At 34.1% G+C, this 20,376-nt stretch overlaps 1 protein-coding gene across 1 annotated transcript; it reads left to right on the top strand.

Moving 5' to 3' along the window:
- Positions 1–1,361: 1,361 nt before the first annotated feature.
- On the top strand, positions 1,362–19,632 carry LOC138310278 (uncharacterized). The gene is made up of 12 exons (XM_069251412.1): positions 1,362–1,963; positions 8,424–8,571; positions 10,267–10,420; positions 11,464–11,825; positions 12,772–13,001; positions 13,630–13,718; positions 14,347–14,492; positions 14,824–14,991; positions 15,268–15,404; positions 16,775–16,881; positions 17,129–17,223; positions 18,690–19,632. The coding sequence occupies exons 1-12, from the start codon at positions 1,852–1,854 to the stop codon at positions 18,706–18,708; spliced, it is 1,767 nt and encodes a 588-aa protein (XP_069107513.1). The 5' UTR covers positions 1,362–1,851; the 3' UTR covers positions 18,709–19,632.
- Positions 19,633–20,376: the final 744 nt, after the last annotated feature.

The following is a 20,376-nucleotide window of genomic DNA, read 5'->3' as shown; positions in this document are numbered from 1 at the left end:
CTTCGAACTGTGAGGCCAGAGTAGTCAAAACTGCGAACCCATGAAGTGCACAATCCATTAATTACAGAGTACTTAATTTACATGCGTTTTAAAAACTTTGAAACAGACGCTCTGACTCATAGAGACTTTATTTCCGTTATTGCATGCGTTTTATTTTGCATTTCAATTTTACACTAAAAACCTTCTATGATGTTTAATAGAAGGGAAATGTTACTCCTTATGTACAGGAAATCAACGCAGGGATCTGTGATATTGGCAGGAAATAAAGTATAGCTTTAATTAACAGAAAGGAACGATGGAAATATGACAAATATACACCAGATAAATATATGATATATATATATAGGAATAAAGAGCATGAAAAATGATAATTTGTTATTTGTTTAATTTCGTGGTTTAGTTTAACAATAACATATAAATATTTCGTACTATTGAACATACTTTAGTCGACATTCTGAATAATGTGATGAAACAGTCCCTTTGTTGGGTTTTTTTAAATAAATACGGCTATGTCACAGCTAATGTATAATTATTAGTATAAACGTGTCACAATTTTTAGGTCATCAAAAACCGCAGTACCAGGCGATAAATAGATCGACCTACGTACAGTTAGTATCAGGAAAAGATCAAACTGAGCCTCGATCACATTCAACAACACAATCAAACGGTTGAAGAAGACGACTTGAAGAAGAAGACAATGAAGGAATGATCGAAGACAATGAAGGAATGATCGATATATATTGTACAGTAGTGTAGATACATGTATCATCACTGTACTTTAATTGTAATTCAAAGTTCTGAAATCTACTTTAAATAGAACGTTATATTCCAAAGGTAAAAAACGGGATGGAGAGATAGGGGCAGGTATTGGAGGGATATAAACGGATGGGAGATGGAACGATAACAGTTGATCACGTGACGTCGACTGGAATATAAGTGTAATGACATTCAATTAGAGGATGTGTACTTTCACTTTGATGTAAGTCGCGGCCGCTATCATTTCATCGCCTACAGAACTGACTCCTCGCTAGAGAACAGACACGGCCTTATAACTGGGATCGTATTACATGTGACTCGTTTAAATATGAAATGAATTACGAATTATTTTTAACTTATACTTAAATTAAAATCATACCAGTGCCAATCTGTGATATTTGGAAACTCATTTACATGGTATAAATGTGCGTGTGATACGGGAACTGATGAAGCTAGCTATCTGTGATAGAGAACGTTCATTTTGCTGTTTTTGAAACATGGCATTGGAAATCACTTTATCAGTATATGGGTGCGCATAAAATGAAAATTCCTGCCATTCCAACACTCTCGTTGCAGGGCTCGCACTTTTTGGTTGATGCTGTTCAGTTTCCCTCCCTTCTCTTATTGATAAATATTATCAAAATCGGTCAAGAAGGAGCGACATCAGTCGTTTGGACGATAACGCCATCTTAGCGAGGATACATTAGTAGGAAATTTAACATGTGTACACATAAGAGCAATCCTTTCTGATCGCCGATCCCCTGCGAAGAGCGAGTAAGTTTTCTAAACTTACCCCCTATGTTACAGCGTCTGGAAGAGGCCTGCCTTGGGGAAATTATTTCTAACCACGAATGTGCTTTGAAATGAAATAATTTGTTTCCGGAAAAGTTGATTGTGAAGAAACGTGTTGTACATTGGAACAGAATGTTAATTCAAGTTCTTTGTTGATATGGATTTAATTTATTTTCATAGTTTTAGATCTCAAAATGACTGATACAGAAATCCAACCCTCTAAACGGCCTCAAATACTTTTCTAGTCAACACAAAATGGCGTTTTGGTAAGAAGAAGTGTAGTTGTTGGATTACGGTCTAGAAATGGACGGCCATTCAGATGACCAAAGTCCATCTGGAAGTCTTCCCCCGGGGGAGTCCTGGCTACAGTGCTGGGAAAACGAGATCAATTCAATAACCGGCCTAAACCTTCAAGGTAAGTTCCAAAACGTAACATTTTACAGACCAATGTAGATAGCTCTCTTTTCTGTTTTTTTTTCTCTTTGATTACTGATGTTTTGAAATATACAGTTTTATGATGGTAGTGGTAAAGATAAATCAAGAATGCGCACTTCAAGTTTTTAAATGATTATTTGTTGGATAAATGTAATTCTCCAGCGAGCGAAAAAGTGCCTTGTTACATCACTATTGGGTATTTCATAACTTTGACCGAATTCTGGCGATGCCGTATTTTGATAGTTGAGATAAAAACACGGCAGAACTATTTAACCTTGCGAAAGACGTCTTGTAAATATGCGAATAGCTGGCATTTTGGGAGTCGTGGGTGATTGCAGTTTATCAAATATTTACATGAAATATTTTACAGACGTATATTTATTTGTAAATATTTTGCTCGTATAAAAATGTACCATAACTGATTGGATAAGTCTAAATGGAATTTTGGCATACTTATTGCATTTTTATCCCTTTGAACTTAGATTTGATAACTATTTGTGAGATTTTAAAACGTACATTAAATGTAATGAACTATTGAAACATAATTGCTGATATTTTATATTTTACTCGTATAAAAATGTACCATAACTGATTGGATAAGTCTAAATGGAATTTTGGCATACTTATTGCATTTTTTATCCCTTTGAACTTAGATTTGATAACTATTTTTGGGAGATTTTAAACGTACATTAAATGTAATGAAGTATTGAAACATAATTGCTGAGAACATGTGAATTAACAGTTCAACACAATACTACAGCAATGTACAATGTACATTGTAGTACACTTGTATACATTATATTTTTAACATTTACAATGTAGCAGCATAAGTAGCAACTTAAATATATATATATATATAGACACTTATAAATCCTTGATATAGCACTATACAAAAAGGGCAATAGTTCCACTATACAAGAAGACACAATTTAACACGAATATACCGCAGTCTCCCAAAAACACACACCTCGCACAACATACACGCAAACACTATACGCATACATGGGAGGCCGTCCTTGCATGACCATAGCTGTTAATAGGACGTTAATAAATCAAACAAACAAAACCTTGAGATATATATGTAGTGCTGGTATTACATGTATATGATTTAAAAAAAACCAATAACAATAATAAACATTAAAAATATAATTACAATGTAAAATGTATATTATCAATTACATGGTAAGTGGTCATGGATGAAAAAAAAACATGTTTTGTTCAACAAACATAAAAAAATTGTTTCATAAAAATTTAAAAAGAAAGTGTAAAAGGAAACATGTTGATTGGCAATACAAAACATCTTAAATAGCTATATGCTACCAATAATTTTTTTTTTATTTAGAGTTATAATCTAATAATATGAAAAGCATAAATATTGTTATTAACTTTTTGAGATCATGTTTTACATTTTTTTCTTTCAAAACTTTAATTTTTTATTTGCAAAATGCCACAAACTGTTGGTATATATTTTGACCTCAATCGTCCTGTTTTGAAGCTTTATTGCATACTTTAAATGAGAAGCCAAATTTGAAGAAAAAAAATCACTTACTTAAAAAAAAAAAAAAAAAAAAAAAAACATATGGACAAATGTATATTTCAATATGCAGAAGACAAAGAAATAGAAATTAAAGCTAATTATTGCATACATATATATAAAAAAAAATACATGAAAGTTTCAACATAGATTTACTGTGAATGCAATCTATGAATTTCTTTTCTTTTAGGCTTATAAAAGAACTTTGGTAACATTATGAAACTTACTCAAAATGATGATATCCTAAAATTCACAAATAAATCCACAAAATTTGACTACCAACCTGATAGCCTTCATCTAAATTTTGAACTGACTAAACACAAAAGAGTTCCAGAAAAGGGGAGTAACTCTTCTGGGATTAGCCAGGATCCTGGTCATGTGGAATCCAGTCAGAATCCCGGTCATGTAAAATCCCAGCTGGGATACAGCTCATGCAGGATCCCTGTTCTAAACCTGGATCCCAGTTAGATTGTCAAATCCCACCGGAAACACCGTGGGATTCCGGTGGGATTTGGTATCCCACCGGGATTAGTTAAATTTTCTATGAGGAAGTCTCTTTATTTTTAAATCCTGCCTGGATACCGGTGGGATTTGGTATCCCACCAAGATCCCAAGATATTTTGGTTAAGTTTAATGAACAGATGTCTCAAATCCAATGAATCCCTTAACTTGAAATTCTCTAAAGGAAAGCATTACAGAGGAGCTGGCTCCTGAACTTAAGATTGCATGTTTCCTAAATTTCTGTGATGCTTTCCTATAGGGAATTTTAAGTAAAGGGATTCTTTAAATTTACATATACTCCACCAATGACAACCACATGGAAAATTTCACTGGGAATCCCAGTGGGATCTCAGTGGTAATTTGGTGGAATTCCCAATCTATCCCACCGGGATCCCAGTCAAATCCCACCAGGATCCCAGTCAAATCCCATTGGGATCTCAGTCAAATCCCACCAAGATCCCAGTCTAATCCAACTGGGATCTCAGTCAAATTACACCATTGGTTCCTAGTCAATCCTAGTGGGATACTGGTACAAAATCCCCAATGAGATCCAAGGGAAATACAAGTGAATCCAATCTTTTGCTATATTTTCAATGAACAAAAAATATTGATGTTTGAATGCAGTTCTATTTAAAAAAAATAATTTTCCTCAAATGAAACTTTAGATGTGTAACAACACCTACATAGACAATTAAGAAAAAGATTTTTATCAACTTAGCCAAAAATATTCCTTGACCTTCAAATATTATTAAATTTTTGAATTGCACTAAAGCTTTGTTATCTTCATATTTATGTAAACTTATAATACTACGTACATTCAAACAAAATATTTTTTGAATTCAATTAAAACTTGAAAATTCTAATTATTGCCCCCATTGCCTAATTGTAACTTATTTATCAATAAATGACTTTGCACTTTCATCACTCAGAAAGATCATGCTTCAAGGTTGCTGCTAATTTCTATTAAAAATCATTACTGTGAATGCAATCTATGGATTTCTTTTCTTTAGGCTTACATAATGACTTTGGTAACATTATGAAACTTAACCAAAATGCTGATATCATAAAATTCACAAAGAAATGCACAAAACTTTGACTACCCAACCAGGTAGCCTCTATCTTTTGTTTGAATTACCCAAAGAGAAAAGAGTTTCAAAAAAGGGAAGTAACTCTTCTGTGAGCTGCCGGGATCCAGGTCATGTGGAATCCCAGTGGGAATCCCGGTTATGGGGGATTGATCAGGTTCCAGCAATTCCAGTGGGATATTACTAGATATCCCACTGTATTCCCAGTGGGATCGTATACTCATTCCAGCAGGATCCCAGTGGGATTCCACTCACATTTTCCGATGGGAAATGATTTTTTTTTCTCTTTCAAAAACAGGAGCAGACAATTCAATATTTTTCTTCTGTTACAAAATCTATTTACTTTACACCATTGAAAAGTTTGAGTTTCTTATTTAATTAGTCTTGTTTTCTTTGATGTGATTTAGGTAGTACATTAAGCACTGAGTTACGGGAACTCAACAGTCTTGTTTTCTTTTATGTGATTTAGGTAGATAACACTGAGTTACGGGAACTCAACAGTCTTGTTTTCTTTTATGTGATTTAGGTAGATAACACTGAGTTACGGGAACTCAACAGTCTTGTTTTCTTTTATGTGATTTAGGTAGATACACTGAGTTACGGGAACTCAACAGTCTTGTTTTCTTTTATGTGATTTAGGTAGATACACTGAGTTACGGGAACTCAACAGTCTTGTTTTCTTTTAATGTGATTTAGGTAGATACACTGAGTTACGGGAACTCAACAGTCTTGTTTTCTTTTATGTGATTTAGGTAGATACACTGAGTTACGGGAACTCAACAGTCTTGTTTTCTTTATGTGATTTAGGTAGATACACTGAGTTACGGGAACTCAACAGTCTTGTTTTCTTTTAATGTGATTTAGGTAGTAACACTGAGTTATGGGAGCTCAACAGTCTTGTTTTCTTTTATGTGATTTAGGTAGATACACTGAGTTACGGGGACTCAACAGTCTTGTTTTCTTTTATGTGATTTAGGTAGAACACTGAGTTACGGGAACTCAACAGTCTTGTTTTCTTTTATGTGATTTAGGTAGATACACTGAGTTACGGGAACTCAACAGTCTTGTTTTCTTTTATGTGTTTAGGTAGATACACTGAGTTACGGGAACTCAACAGTCTTGTTTTCTTTTATGTGATTTAGGTAGATACACTGAGTTACGGGAACTCAACAGTCTTGTTTTCTTTTATGTGATTTAGGTAGATACACTGAGTTACGGGAACTCAACAGTCTTGTTTTCTTTTATGTGATTTAGGTAGATACACTGAGTTACGGGAACTCAACAGTCTTGTTTTCTTTTATGTGATTTAGGTAGATACACTGAGTTACGGGAACTCAACAGTCTTGTTTTCTTTTATGTGATTTAGGTAGATACACTGAGTTACGGGAACTCAACAGTCTTGTTTTCTTTTATGTGATTTAGGTAGATACACTGAGTTACGGGAACTCAACAGTCTTGTTTTCTTTTATGTGATTTAGGTAGATACACTGAGTTACGGGAACTCAACAGTCTTGTTTTCTTTTATGTGATTTAGGTAGATACACTGAGTTACGGGAACTCAACAGTCTTGTTTTCTTTTATGTGATTTAGGTAGATACACTGAGTTACGGGAACTCAACAGTCTTGTTTTCTTTTATGTGATTTAGGTAGATACACTGAGTTACGGGAACTCAACAGTCTTGTTTTCTTTTATGTGATTTAGGTAGATACACTGAGTTACGGGACTCAACAGTCTTGTTTTCTTTTATGTGATTTAGGTAGATACACTGAGTTACGGGAACTCAACAGTCTTGTTTTCTTTTATGTGATTTAGGTAGATACACTGAGTTACGGGAACTCAACAGTCTTGTTTTCTTTTATGTGATTTAGGTAGATACACTGAGTTACGGGAACTCAAACAGTCTTGTTTTCTTTTATGTGATTTAGGTAGATACACTGAGTTACGGGAACTCACAGTCTTGTTTTCTTTTATGTGATTTAGGTAGATACACTGAGTTACGGGAACTCAACAGTCTTGTTTTCTTTTATGTGATTTAGGTAGATACACTGAGTTACGGGAACTCAACAGTCTTGTTTTCTTTTATGTAGGTAGATACACTGAGTTACGGGAACTCAACAGTCTTGTTTTCTTTTATGTGATTTAGGTAGATACACTGAGTTACGGGAACTCAACAGTCTTGTTTTCTTTTATGTGATTTAGGTAGATACACTGAGTTACGGGAACTCAACAGTCTTGTTTTCTTTTATGTGATTTAGGTAGAGTAACACTGAGTTACGGGAGCTCAACAGTCTTGTTTTCTTTTATGTGATTTAGGTAGATACACTGAGTTACGGGAACTCAACAGTCTTGTTTTCTTTTATGTGATTTAGGTAGATACACTGAGTTACGGGAACTCAACAGTCTTGTTTTCTTTTATGTGATTTAGGTAGATACACTGAGTTACGGGAACTCAACAGTCTTGTTTTCTTTTATGTGATTTAGGTAGATACACTGAGTTACGGGAACTCAACAGTCTTGTTTTCTTTTATGTGATTTAGGTAGATACACTGAGTTACGGGAACTCAACAGTCTTGTTTTCTTTTATGTGATTTAGGTAGATACACTGAGTTACGGGAACTCAACAGTCTTGTTTTCTTTTATGTGATTTAGGTAGATACACTGAGTTACGGGAACTCAACAGTCTTGTTTTCTTTTATGTGATTTAGGTAGATACACTGAGTTACGGGAACTCAACAGTCTTGTTTTCTTTTATGTGATTTAGGTAGTAACACTGAGTTACGGGAACTCAACAGTCTTGTTTTCTTTATGTGATTTAGGTAGTAACACTGAGTTTGGGAACTCAACAGTCTTGTTTTCTTTAATGTGATTTAGGCAGTAAACACTGAGTTATGGGAGCTCAATAGTCTTGTTTTCTTTATGTGATTTAGGAGTAACACTGAGTTATGGGAACTCAACAGTCTTGTTTTCTTTTATGTGATTTAGGTAGATAACACTGAGTTATGGGAACTCAACAGTCTTGTTTTCTTTAATGTGATTTAGGTAGTAACACTGAGTTATGGGAACTCAACAGTCTTGTTTTCTTTAATGTGATTTAGGTAGTAACACTGAGTTATGGGAGCTCAACAGTCTTGTTTTCTTTTATGTGATTTAGGTAGTAACACTGAGTTATGGGAACTCAACATTCTTGTTTTCTTTTATGTGATTTAGGTTGTAACACTGAGTTAAGGGAACTCAACAGTCTTGTTTTCTTTTATGTGATTTAGGTAGATACACTGAGTTACGGGAACTCAACAGTCTTGTTTTCTTTTATGTGATTTAGGTAGTAACACTGAGTTACGGGAACTCAACAGTCTTGTAGAGGATAAGGAGATAGCGGCCAAGGCGGTGGCCTTCGTTGTCAACAGTACCAGGAAAGGGATTGTGCCATTGTGTGCTGATGTGGCCAACCTACTTCGCACCAAAAGGAGGTAATGTTTAGTTATACCACCACCAATTTTACCACCCCCCACCCCCCCACCCCACACCCAACTAATATTTGATTGTACCATTTCCGAGAACAATATCATTTGGTTGTCTTGAATTACGATAAAGGGAATCAATAAGTCAGCCATTGGCTTAAATTTAAGGTTTAGTTCATGTTTTAATGACCCACAAAATTAGAATTATAAGATTCGAAAGATTTAATTTTTTAGGATAGGGGTAAAATTGAATTTGTAGATTTATTTGGGATGAACATTATTAATGCTCTAAAAAGTCCTATATGGCCTAATCTTATCCAATTTCAAAACAACTTGCTTACAGTTTCATTAAATATATTATTGTTGTCACTATAGTTCAGAATTTTCAACAAATTGAAACTTTGAATGAAAGAATTTCTTTTGATTTGTTCAACATATCCATATCTTTTCTATGAATGTAACAGAATGCTAGATCTTATAATAAAAGAATGATGATGTGGTGCTCAGTCTTTGGTTGGAAGTTTCTGTGTCATATATTACTTTGTACAAAAGAACAGACATAAACTGACCCTTATCTAATCCATATCCCTTTCTATTTCAATGCATTTGTATTTTATTTTTGTGTCGCCTGCAACGCAAGGGCGACACTTAGGTATCACTATGTCGGCGTCGTCGGTGTCGGCGACATCGGCGTCCGGGAAACGGTTTCCGTGCGATAACTGAAGTATTTATTGTCCGATTTCAACCAAATTTGGTGTATAGCTTTATATCAATGAGATCTCAGATGAGTTTGATAATGGTCAATATCTGTCAATATTTACAAGAGTTACGGAACTTTAAAATCGTCAAAACAGAAAAATCCATGGTTTCCGCTCGATAACTTAAATATTTATCGTCCAATTTCAGCCAAATTTCATATATTGTTTATATCAAAGAGACCTTGGATGATTTCAATAATGGTCAAATTCCATCAATATTTTCAAGAGTTACGGGACTTAAAAATCATCAAAACAGAAAAATTGGTTTCTGCTCGATAACTTAAATATTTATAGTCCGATTTCAACCAAATTTGGTATGTTGCTTTATATTAATGAGATCTTAAATAGTTTGGATACTGGTCAAAATTTGTCAATATTTGCAAGAGTTACGGGACCTTAAAATAGTCGAAACATGGCTTCCGCTTGAAAACATTAGTATTTATTGTCCGATTCCAACCAATTTGGTATATTGCTTTATATCAATGAGATCTTAGATGGGTTCGATACTTTTCAAAATCCATCAATATTTGCAAGAGTTATGGAACTTGATTTCTTCACCTAAATTATAATCAATATTTTCAACTGTAAATAACTATTTTTTGTGATGCTGTGCAGGCGACACATCCACCTCTGTGGAATTCTTGTCTTTCTTATATTGAAACATTACTTCGGAAATTTGACAGGTAGATCATCGGTGAACAGGTAACTCAATTGGTAGAGCATCCAGGTAGTGTCTGGAGGTGCTGGGTTTGAATCCTGGTCTGGCTTCTATATCTTCTCCTCACTTCTATTACACATTACAACCTGTAGTTAATTCGGAAATCTAGTTTACTGGCCAAACATACTGGTATGGGTTACATCTCGTTAAAACAAGATGCAGTATACACTATTGGACTCTAAAATGCCAAAATAGTCAAAAAGACAATTTAATTTTGTGGTATTTCAGTTTGGAGAAAAAAGTTTTCAAACTGAAAAAAGAAAATGATGTGTTGAGATCAGCAGCGTCCTTGAGCGTCCGAACTAGTCATTCCACAAGCCCGACTCCAGCGTCTCTCAGCTCAGAGAAAGGGAGCTTTACAGAGCACAGCTTTCAACTTCAGGTTAGAAGATCTCTTGATCTTTCTACTTAGCATGTGTTGCTTAGAACTTAAACAGTATGTTTTTTATGCAATTTAGTTGAGATGGGTGGAGGGTTAAGATGAGGTACCACAGTACATGGAGTTACCAGTATACATGGGGTTACCTAGTGTTACCATGTTCATGATCCATTCTGTTCTTGTATTGATATAGCTATCACTTAGAGGCCGGACACCTTGAATACTATAGGCATAAAATTAAATGTCTTGTGAATTAGATACTACAGGCTTATCCCTGCAGATATTGTGTCAGTCTGATATCTAGATAGTGGGTCTAAAAGGTTGGGAGATACATTTGTATTCATGTTTTACTGTGCAAATGTAAATATCTTCTGAATTCAACTCCTAGGAATTTCATTTAACAATCAAATGAGCAAGACAATCTTGTCTGCCTCAAAGAAAAATAGGTCATTAGTAACAAACATCATATATGTTATACTGGATATGTGGTTTATTGATCACATTCTAGGAGAGACTAGTCACCAGGATCTACAAGAGTTACTTCCCTTTATCCTTCTAATAAGATAGCAGCTAAGGTATATAAAATGTACATAGCAAATGGGATATGGAAATTAATTAGCAAGGAAATTACAAGAGTTATTTCCCTTCATCCTTCAAATTAGCAGTAGGGCATACAATGTAGGGAATTGGATATGGAAATTAGCAAGGAAATTACAAGAGTTATTTCCCTTCAAATGAAATCTAAATGTATAAGCAGAAATCTACTGTATTCAACCCAATAAGTGCCCCAATCTTTATAAGCACCTCCCCCTGTTTGAGGCCTCAGTTTTACTTATCGCTAATTTTAAATTCAAACTGAAAATTGAGAATTTGTAATCTGTGTTTGATTTATGGCTTAATACCTTGTGCAGTCATTTAATGAAATGCTAGTCCATTTCATTTTCAATTGTTTAAGCACCCCGGATGCTTATAAAATTGGTCCGAATACAGTCATTATAAAATATGTTTTACTTTAAGAATTGTTCTTTATCATTACAATATTATAGGAGCGATGTCGACCCTGTTCCCGGTGTAGTCAAAGTTCTAGTACCATCAGTAATTCGCCACAGTTCCACGAGAAAAATAACCGACAAAGACTTACTAGTCTGCAGAACTCTCCAGCAAGCCTTCAAGACATCTTGGATACGAAAGCACGGCGTCACAGTTCACCCAAATTCAGAAGGTCAAGGTCATGTAATCGTTCACAAGGGGAGATAACCACGAAGGCTTTAGTGCATTGCCCTCAGAATATGGCAATTTCACCAAAACTGATTGATTGTGTGGAAAATAAATCTACAGAGAAAAAGGAAAGGAAAAATTCTCTTCCGGAAATGGTATCTGAACCCAGAACAGGTGTAAAGAAAGTCAGGTAGGGGCTGATTTCAAATACTGTTCACTCATTCACACCTGGAAATTCATAATGAACTGTTCCTGTACATGTCTTTGAATCAAAAGAGTTCAAATATGATTTAAGGGGTGAATAAATTAACAATCTTTCATTTTGGTTGTGATCATGTACTTTCATGAATTTTGTGGTCAAGATAAATTCATGACAGGTAATTGAATTAAATTGGAATTACAATGTATATTGAAAGGTAATTTAATTTGATAATCAGATCTGCGAAAGGCTTTACAGTAGCATCATACAGATTAAATGACATATTCTAGAAAAAAATGATTTAATAGTACTTTATTTATAAATAATCTATACCAATTCATTTTGCTGTTGTCTTCAAAAACCTATATCACAGAAATAGACTTCCTTAAATATTTTCTTTCATTTGATTTCTTTATTTTGAGACCGATTAAAAACTTAACCATCTTATGCATATTATTGGTTTCAGAGTACAAATGATTTTGTTCTTAATTCTAAACCACATGCAACCATATTCACTGTAAATAGCGCCCAGGGCGCTTAAATACCGTAATTGTAACAAAGGGGGGCGTTTATTATTGAACCAAAATGTAAGTTGTGGACTAGAAATGACAGCCATTTTAAAAATCTTTATGTACTCATGGTACATTAATCTGTTATAGTAAACATGCCTATGGAGTATGCCTTTTATCTTTAGAGACAACATGATGTCATGATTCACATGTAAAAGACTCCCAAGTACATGTAATATGAGATACAATGCTGATGTTAGAGGCATCGTATGTTATAAAACATTGTTTAATCCATGGGATGGGGGCGTTTATACAATTCCAACATTTTTCCAGAAAAGGGGAGTGGCGCTAATTACGGTGAAAATGGTAATCATTTTATTAAAGCAGGTTATTTTAAATATTGTGTCTTATCAAAAATCTATTTTCAGTCCTGTTTCTCATGCTGAGCCTTCTGAGGAGATCTGTATTGCCTCTCCAGTACCTGAGGCAAGACCTGAACCTTTGTTGACTTCTGACCTTTTGAACTCTGAACCTGTGACATCTTCCACTATTGTGCCATCAGAGCCTGTAGTGATCACAGACCCAGTGTCATTTGTGGATTCCAAATGTCTCTCAAAGAACACATTGGAGCAAAATCTGGAGGTCCAATACAGGGAAAGTATGTACAATTTTTTTTTTATCAAGGTTTGTAGTCCAACATAATTACAAGATGAGGAGCTATTAAAATCACCTATCAACAGTTGTCCAGGGTCCATCCTTCCCTATGTCCCTTGATCTGTCCATAAACAATTGTTGCTTTTGTTATTTCTTAGGATGTACATTTACTGGAGGGATATTTCTCGTATTTCAATTGAAAGTTAATTCCCCTGGGTGCCTAGTTTTGCATGTTGCATTTTGGGACCGATTGAAATACATAATGGCCTACATCTTGAATTTGTAATCAAAATTTGTTATTTTCAGAGTGTACTGAAGCGACTTTTTTAAGTGGGGATGGGGTCCTTTTGATATGGTCAAATTAAAGATGTTCATCTGTATTGAATACCTGTAGTAATTGATAATATTATACAATAGATATATACTTCAGTTATGCATTCTTCCACCTCTGTGTTGGGAGTTTAAATCCCATATGGAGGCAATTGCCAGGTACAGACCGCTGGTTGTTGATTTTTCACTGGATACTCCAGCTTTTCTCTACTTATAAAACTTGCACACATTTAGATGACCTTGGTTGTTTACGGGACATTAATGTAATAAAACCACACAAAACCAAAATTTATATGTTGTAGCAGTCCAAATGAATTCAAAACTGGTGGATGACCTTGGAGCAGCTCATAAGGAGATCGCAAATTTAAAATGCCGTCTCCGGGACTTGGAGGTAAGGCTTCCTTGAGGCTTTCAATACTGCAGACTGTTATAAATTTATCATATATTCCAATAAATCTTTACACGTTTTATCAAAGTCACCTGATCTGCTCATAAAGCTGTTCATGGTTCGTAAACTTTTAATTCAAACAATTTGTTCTCAATAACCGGAAAGCTTAGCTAGGATATGGATCTTAGACCTGTAGCTTCCTTGGATGAAGGGCTATCAATTTATTAAAATGAACGACCTTGACCTTCATTCAATGTTACAGAAATCAAAAAGGCTAAAATATTTAAATAAAGTCTTGTCAATAACTAAGAGGATTAGATACCTGATAGTGGGCCTGTTGTATTATGGATGAAGGGCAACCGATTGTTTTCAATTGAATGACTTGTGACCTTTATAGTCAAGGCCACACATGGGTCAAATAAGCTGAACTCTTTTGAATGACTTCTTGTGAATAACTAGTAGGCTTAAAGACTCGAGATGGGCCTGTGCCATGCTGAAATGATGGATTACACAGTTATACAGATTACTTTTAATGAGCTGATTAGAAGCAAAGGAATCTTGATGTGAATAGCTTTAATTTGCTTGATACACCTGTGAGGTGATGTTTTTATCTTTTTTGATCATTACACAGATGAAACATTTAGAGAGTGACTGTGGTGAGGAGTTTTATATTGAAAATGAATGTGATAGTCAAAGCCTACGATATCTGGAGGATCGCGTGACTTGGGTCAACAATAATAACAGTCACAACAGTAAAAAGTCAAAACATTGCTACGGGTAAGTTAAAAATATCATATAAAAAGTTATATTTAACCATTGAGTCATGAGCAATGAATGTCCAAACATAATTGGATGTTTTCCTTTTGTTTATACCCGATTAGAAATAATTTCTTTTACCTCATTTAAAAGTGTACCCGGGGAAAGAATTGGCTAGCTAATTTCTTCTCCACAGAAAAAAACTGGCTAGCTGATGTTTCCCCGGGAAAGAATAGGCTAGCTGAATCAAGCTTATTATAAATCTATGATAATTTATGTTTTAAAATTTACCTATTAAGCTTGGAGTTAAGAAAACAAAAATTTATCATATATTGTGTATATTTTGTTTAAGTTTACCTAAGTTTGGTGTGAAGAAAGTACAGCCGATCTCCCCACTGTTCAGTGAGCCTCTCCAGGGTTGTAAGTGTGGGGCCTGTGAAGAGGCATTCGGTAGTGATGAAAATCTATCACAGAATCTGCCAGAGGGATTTCCAGGAAATCACAGGAAATTCTCAGTCAGGTAAGAAATTGTATTCTTTTAGCTCACCTGCTGCTTGATCAAGATTAAATCTTTTGATTTAATAAAATATTTTTAAAATAACACAATTGTGGCCCCAATCGAAACCCAACAGAGAAATCTTTAGTCTCTACAAAGAACTATCACACTTCTATTATGTACAGTAATCCGGCTTACTCTTTTGGTCGGATTAGACAGGATGTTGGAAAAATAAGATGTTGGATTAGTCAGGTTTACTTTTTATGCATGTACGTTATGAAAAAAAAAATGTTTGATCAGCCACAGATTACAAGTCCAGATGAATGACCATGTGGTTGCTAAGGGAGACCGGACCGGTTGTATACGTTACCTTGGTCACCTAGATGGTATCGGACATCCTAATATGTTGTTTGTCGGGCTTGAGCTGGACTCGCCAGGTAATGTATACTTTTGTGTCGCCTACAACACAAGGGTGATACTTAGATATCAATATGTCGGCGTCGGTGTCTGCTTCGGTTTCTGTGAGATAAATTAAGTATTTATTCTCTGATTTCAACCAAATTTTGTTTATAGCTTCATATCAATGAGATGTCAAATAAGTTCAATAATGATCAGAATCTGTCTATATTTGCAAGAGTTACGGGACCTTAAATTTGTCAAAACAGATAAATCCATGGTTTCCACTCGATAACTTTTAATATTTATCGTTTAATTTCAACCAAATTTTATAAATTGTTTATATGAATGAAATCTCTGATGAATTCAATAATGGTCAAAATCCATCCATATTTGCAAGAGTTATGGGGCTTTAAAATCGTCAAAACCGCTCTATAACTTTAGTATTTATTGTCTGATTTCAACCAAATATGGTATATTGCTTTATAGCAATGAGATATTAGATGGGTTCAATACTGGTAAAAATCTGTCAATATTTGCAACAGTTACAGGACTTTGAAATAGTTGAAACATGGTTTCCGCTTGACAACTTTAGTATTTATTGTCCGATTTAAACCAAACAAGCTGGTTATTAACAATATTTTCAACTGTAAATAACTATGTTTTGTGATGCTGTGCAGGCGTCACATCCACTTCCATGGAATTCTTGTTAAACAATTTAGAACACTTCAGTAAAACATGTATACTACTTTTCCAAAAATAAATAAGGCATATGTGCTATATGTATGCTTTTCTAGATAGAGAATATCTTTATGTTTGTGGATTGGGATATTTTTCACAGGTATTACATTTTAAATTGTAGTTACTATATGGATAACAAACAAAACACGTAGATAGGTTTGTGGATTGGGATATTTTTCACAGGTATTACATTTTAAATTGTAGTTACTATATGGATAACAAACAAAACACGTAGATAGATATTACTCAGATCATTACTTTCTAATTTTAATTTTACCATAATGTACGATGACAATAATACTCTAAAGAGTATTGTAAAGTAGGTCTTGTTTAACCTACTATCCTTTGGTCACAGGGCATGTACTCATGAAAGAGGAGTAAATTTTCATTCCAGCTATTAGACCTCTACAATTATTTCTGTTATTGAGATATGTTTTTATATTTCTTTAGCAATGAACAATGTAGGACACATCAACAACAGAGACACCTCAGATACCTGTATTATTTTCCCAAACAATTCTCTAGGAGATAAAAAAAAATCACAATTTTGGGGAGCAAAAGTTGTGGTTTTTTATATGTATCTGAATATAATGACACAGGCGTTATTTTAGGAGATAGAGAATGTTCAATTAGTGATAAGTATTAACACTGTTTGTTTTGGGCGGTACAGGTGGGCAACATGATGGATACATTGGTGGAAAACGATATTTCTACTGCAAGAAAAGTCACGGAATTTTTGTTCCTCTTCAAGAGATTCTCTGTAAAGTTAGTAAAAAGGTAAGAGGATCATGTTTCACATATAAAATTAACCTGCCTCTCTAAAGAGTTAAGAGTGACTTGGCCACAAATCATAAACCTTAATGAGTGAGTTACAACAAACTTCATAAATCAGAAGTTTGTAAAATTGTTCCAGGAAAATTATCTCAGAATATGTCATGAAAGAGCTTTGTCAGTTGATATACACATGACTGTCAAGGCCTTTGGGCTTCTTGTTCAATATGTAATAGCTATTGTTCTTTTTCAGGTTTCAAGAAAGGTTTCCATGTTTGAAGGCTCCGACACCAACAGTAAAAGAAACAAAAGTAATCCTGATTCCCCTAAATATGACGATTCAGATAGGTAAGAAATTGTTCATTTTTAGCTTATGTCATGGCGCGTCATCCGTCCGGCCGTCAACATTTCCTTTAAATCTCTAATAATCATAGAGCTCTGCATGGTGAATGGATTGTAACCAAATTTGGGCAGAAACATCTTTGGTTGAAGCGGAACAGAGTTTGTCTCTGAAAGATAGTAGGTCATGGCCCAATAGGGGAAATAAAGGTAAATTCTTTAAATCGTTACTAGTCCTAGAGTTCTGCATGGATTATAACTAAATTTGGTCAGAAATATCCTTAGGGGAAGGGGAATAGAGTTCGATAAATTTTAGGAGAATCCTTTAAATCGCTACTAGTCATGGAGTTCTGCAAAGAAACATCCTTGGAGAAAGGGTAACATAATGTTATAAATTTTGGCTTTGACCCCCTGGAGCGAAAAGAGTTGGTCCCAATAGGGGAATTAGAGGTAAAAATTTGAATTCTTTCAGAAAAGAAACAATGAACTTGTATTTAGAACATTACTTGGATTTACAAACCAAGTGAGCGATCAGGCCCTCTGGGCCTCTTGTTTAACATACAGTGAACAAGAGTGATGCTTTGCCTAATCGCTTTGCAATAGGGGAATTTCTATTGAGTTCATGATCAGTTGGTAATTCCTGGGTTCCCAGATTTGAGCAAGGCTGTCGGCACACTAATCTCACCCTGTTTCATTGGTGCCTAAGCCAGTCCAAGTGGAAATATTGGAGGCTTCCATGGAGAGAGGGAAACTAGGCTGGTCTGTGTTCGGGACCAAAAACTTTTGAAAGGGGGGAGCAGATTTAAATTGAAAATTGTGTTAATATTTGTATGGTAATTTTCTAGTTTTGTGCTAGGGGCCTTTAGCTTAGTCTGTAAAGTGACAGACCAGTAAGTCCGGGTTATAGGTTTGATCCCGGATTGCGGCACACTTCTCTCTCCAGTTACATATGACTGAAATCATAAGTGATATTTTATGAAGTTAATAATGTTAACATCAATATCATTTGCTCCTTGGATGTGCAGTAAAGAAGATGAGTAAATTATTAAAAAAGTTATCTGGTGTATTAGAGTTACTCGCCTCCATTTCTACAGAATGAAAGAAGGGGAAGCAACTGATGGATTCTTAAAAAAATAAGTTTAATAGGAATCATGTTTTAAGATGTTTATAGTCTAACTCCTCAACAGGAACATTGAGTTTTCAATATCCATGTTTTAAAGGCCCACTAACTTTTTGAAACAAATGTTTAAAGCTACTTTGAAAAAAAATATGAACAACACACAAAAATGTATTTGAATGGCCAAAGATGAGGTTACAACACCAAAGAAATACAAGATGAAAAATCATTTTCTGTTTTGCATTATGAAAATTAACATTTAATGTATTTTAATTAAATTGTGTATAGTGTTTCATTTCCTACACTAAATTATTAATGTTGTTTTAATTAAGTTATTATAAATCTTTCCCTTCCACAGGGACAATGTGTTTTCCTGATACTGGACCAAGAATCCCATACGTATCTGTTCATGTGGATGACTGAAATCAACTTGTATCATGTGGAAACATTGAACAATATTTAATTTTCATTTGTGGAGTGAGAGGGAAGAAAAACAATGCAATAGATTGAAAGATTATACCATTGTAGTCTTTTGTAGTAATGATTATCATTCTACCCCTTATAATGTTTCCATTTTGATTAAGTTTGTTTACTGATTCATAATGTCATCAACATTAGAAGTAAAGATATCGGAATTTTGATTTTCGTAACTCCTAAATATGCAGTCTAAAATAAAAATGAATAACAATTAATATGAATGAATTTCATTAAATGATTCATAATGTCCTCAGCATTAGAAGTGAAGATATTAGGATTTTGATTTTCATAATTCTTTAAATATTTAGTTCAGATAGATAAAAAGAATAATCATGATTTAATTTGGAAAAGCAATCGTAGTACATACATTCATACATGTATGTTTTAAATGTGGATGATTTTACAATATATGAGAAAACGAAAATAGTTAATCATCACAAAAATGATGTGTAGTTTCATTATGATAGTCCTGTGTCTGTCACGTTACTTTATTCTAAAGATATTTTGAATTCATAGCAAGTTAGAGGTTATTTTATATATTATCATAAAGGGATATTTTTATAATATCTCCTTTTGAAAAAATGATATTAAAAATATCAGGAAAGTGCTTTATACTTTATATACGGTATTCTGGTCGAATTGGGGCTGAATGATATAAGGCCTAATTGCTACACTTTGCTAATTTTTATTTTTTACTTCACAACAAAGCATTATAATTGAATATGTTCAGTTAAAATACTTGAAAAAACTTATTAGTATTAGAAGAATGCGTTTGTGATTGCAGAGGAATTATGATCTTATAAGAAAGTTACACTTAAAAACTTTTACACTTAAAAACTTTTCTGTTTTAAAAAGAAACTCTTAGAAGTGAATTAAATTGCATTGCTTGAGATTGGGAACGTTCTAAACAACAGGAATAGCAAAAAAGAATTTTGTGATATCTGATTTTTTTTGTAATTATATTATCATTTTGATCTGTGATCATTCCTCTGTGTCGCTGTTGAATGAAATATATTTTTGAACAATTAATTATTACCATATTTCGTTTCAAATCAAATTTCCCAAAGTTATTTCTTTCCCCAGTTTCACCAAGATTCCTTAATTTTAAGGAATTTCTTAATGGGTTTAAAGGCTCCATAGGATATTGTGGAAGTTCAGGGAATATCTTAGGTTAAAGAGCTTTCCTTAAATGATGCAATGCTTTCCTAAGGAAAAATTGCTTTACAAATTTCATGAAATTAAAAAGAGTTTTTTACTTGCCTTTTTAAAGTAAGATACAATCACACGTTTTGAAGCATTTTTTTTTTCACTAATTAAATGACTATGCTAATCACCTGTTGAACAGCTGGGCCCTATTTTGTTTGTTGAGTAGAATATCAGGACCAGTCTATATGTCTCGCCATAGCCATTTTTGTTGACATATTAGATAATGAACGTGTTTTTGTTTTCTATCATCTGTGCGTACCATACAATACCTTGTGATGTGCATTCTCACCTTGCTATGTGGCATACGACATTGTGTGCATTACGATGTCGATTATTTTATTGTTAGATTATAGACGACCTTC

This window comes from Argopecten irradians, chromosome 16, assembly GCF_041381155.1.
Source record: "Argopecten irradians isolate NY chromosome 16, Ai_NY, whole genome shotgun sequence".
Taxonomy (NCBI): Eukaryota; Metazoa; Mollusca; class Bivalvia; order Pectinida; family Pectinidae; genus Argopecten; species Argopecten irradians.
The sequence above is the reverse complement of the archived record's forward strand: the minus strand, read 5'-3'. Positions and strand labels throughout refer to the sequence as shown.

What these genes read in the sequence shown, in the direction of transcription:
- LOC138310278 (XM_069251412.1), top strand. Translation starts at nt 1,852, where the DNA reads ATGGACGGCCATTCAGATGACCAAAGTCCATCTGGAAGTCTTCCCCCG. An exon ending in GCTTGAGCTGGACTCGCCAG is followed by an intron (nt 15,405 to 16,774) that starts GTAATGTATACT and finishes TGGGCGGTACAG; the next exon opens with GTGGGCAACATGATGGATAC. An exon ending in TCTGTAAAGTTAGTAAAAAG is followed by an intron (nt 16,882 to 17,128) that starts GTAAGAGGATCA and finishes GTTCTTTTTCAG; the next exon opens with GTTTCAAGAAAGGTTTCCAT.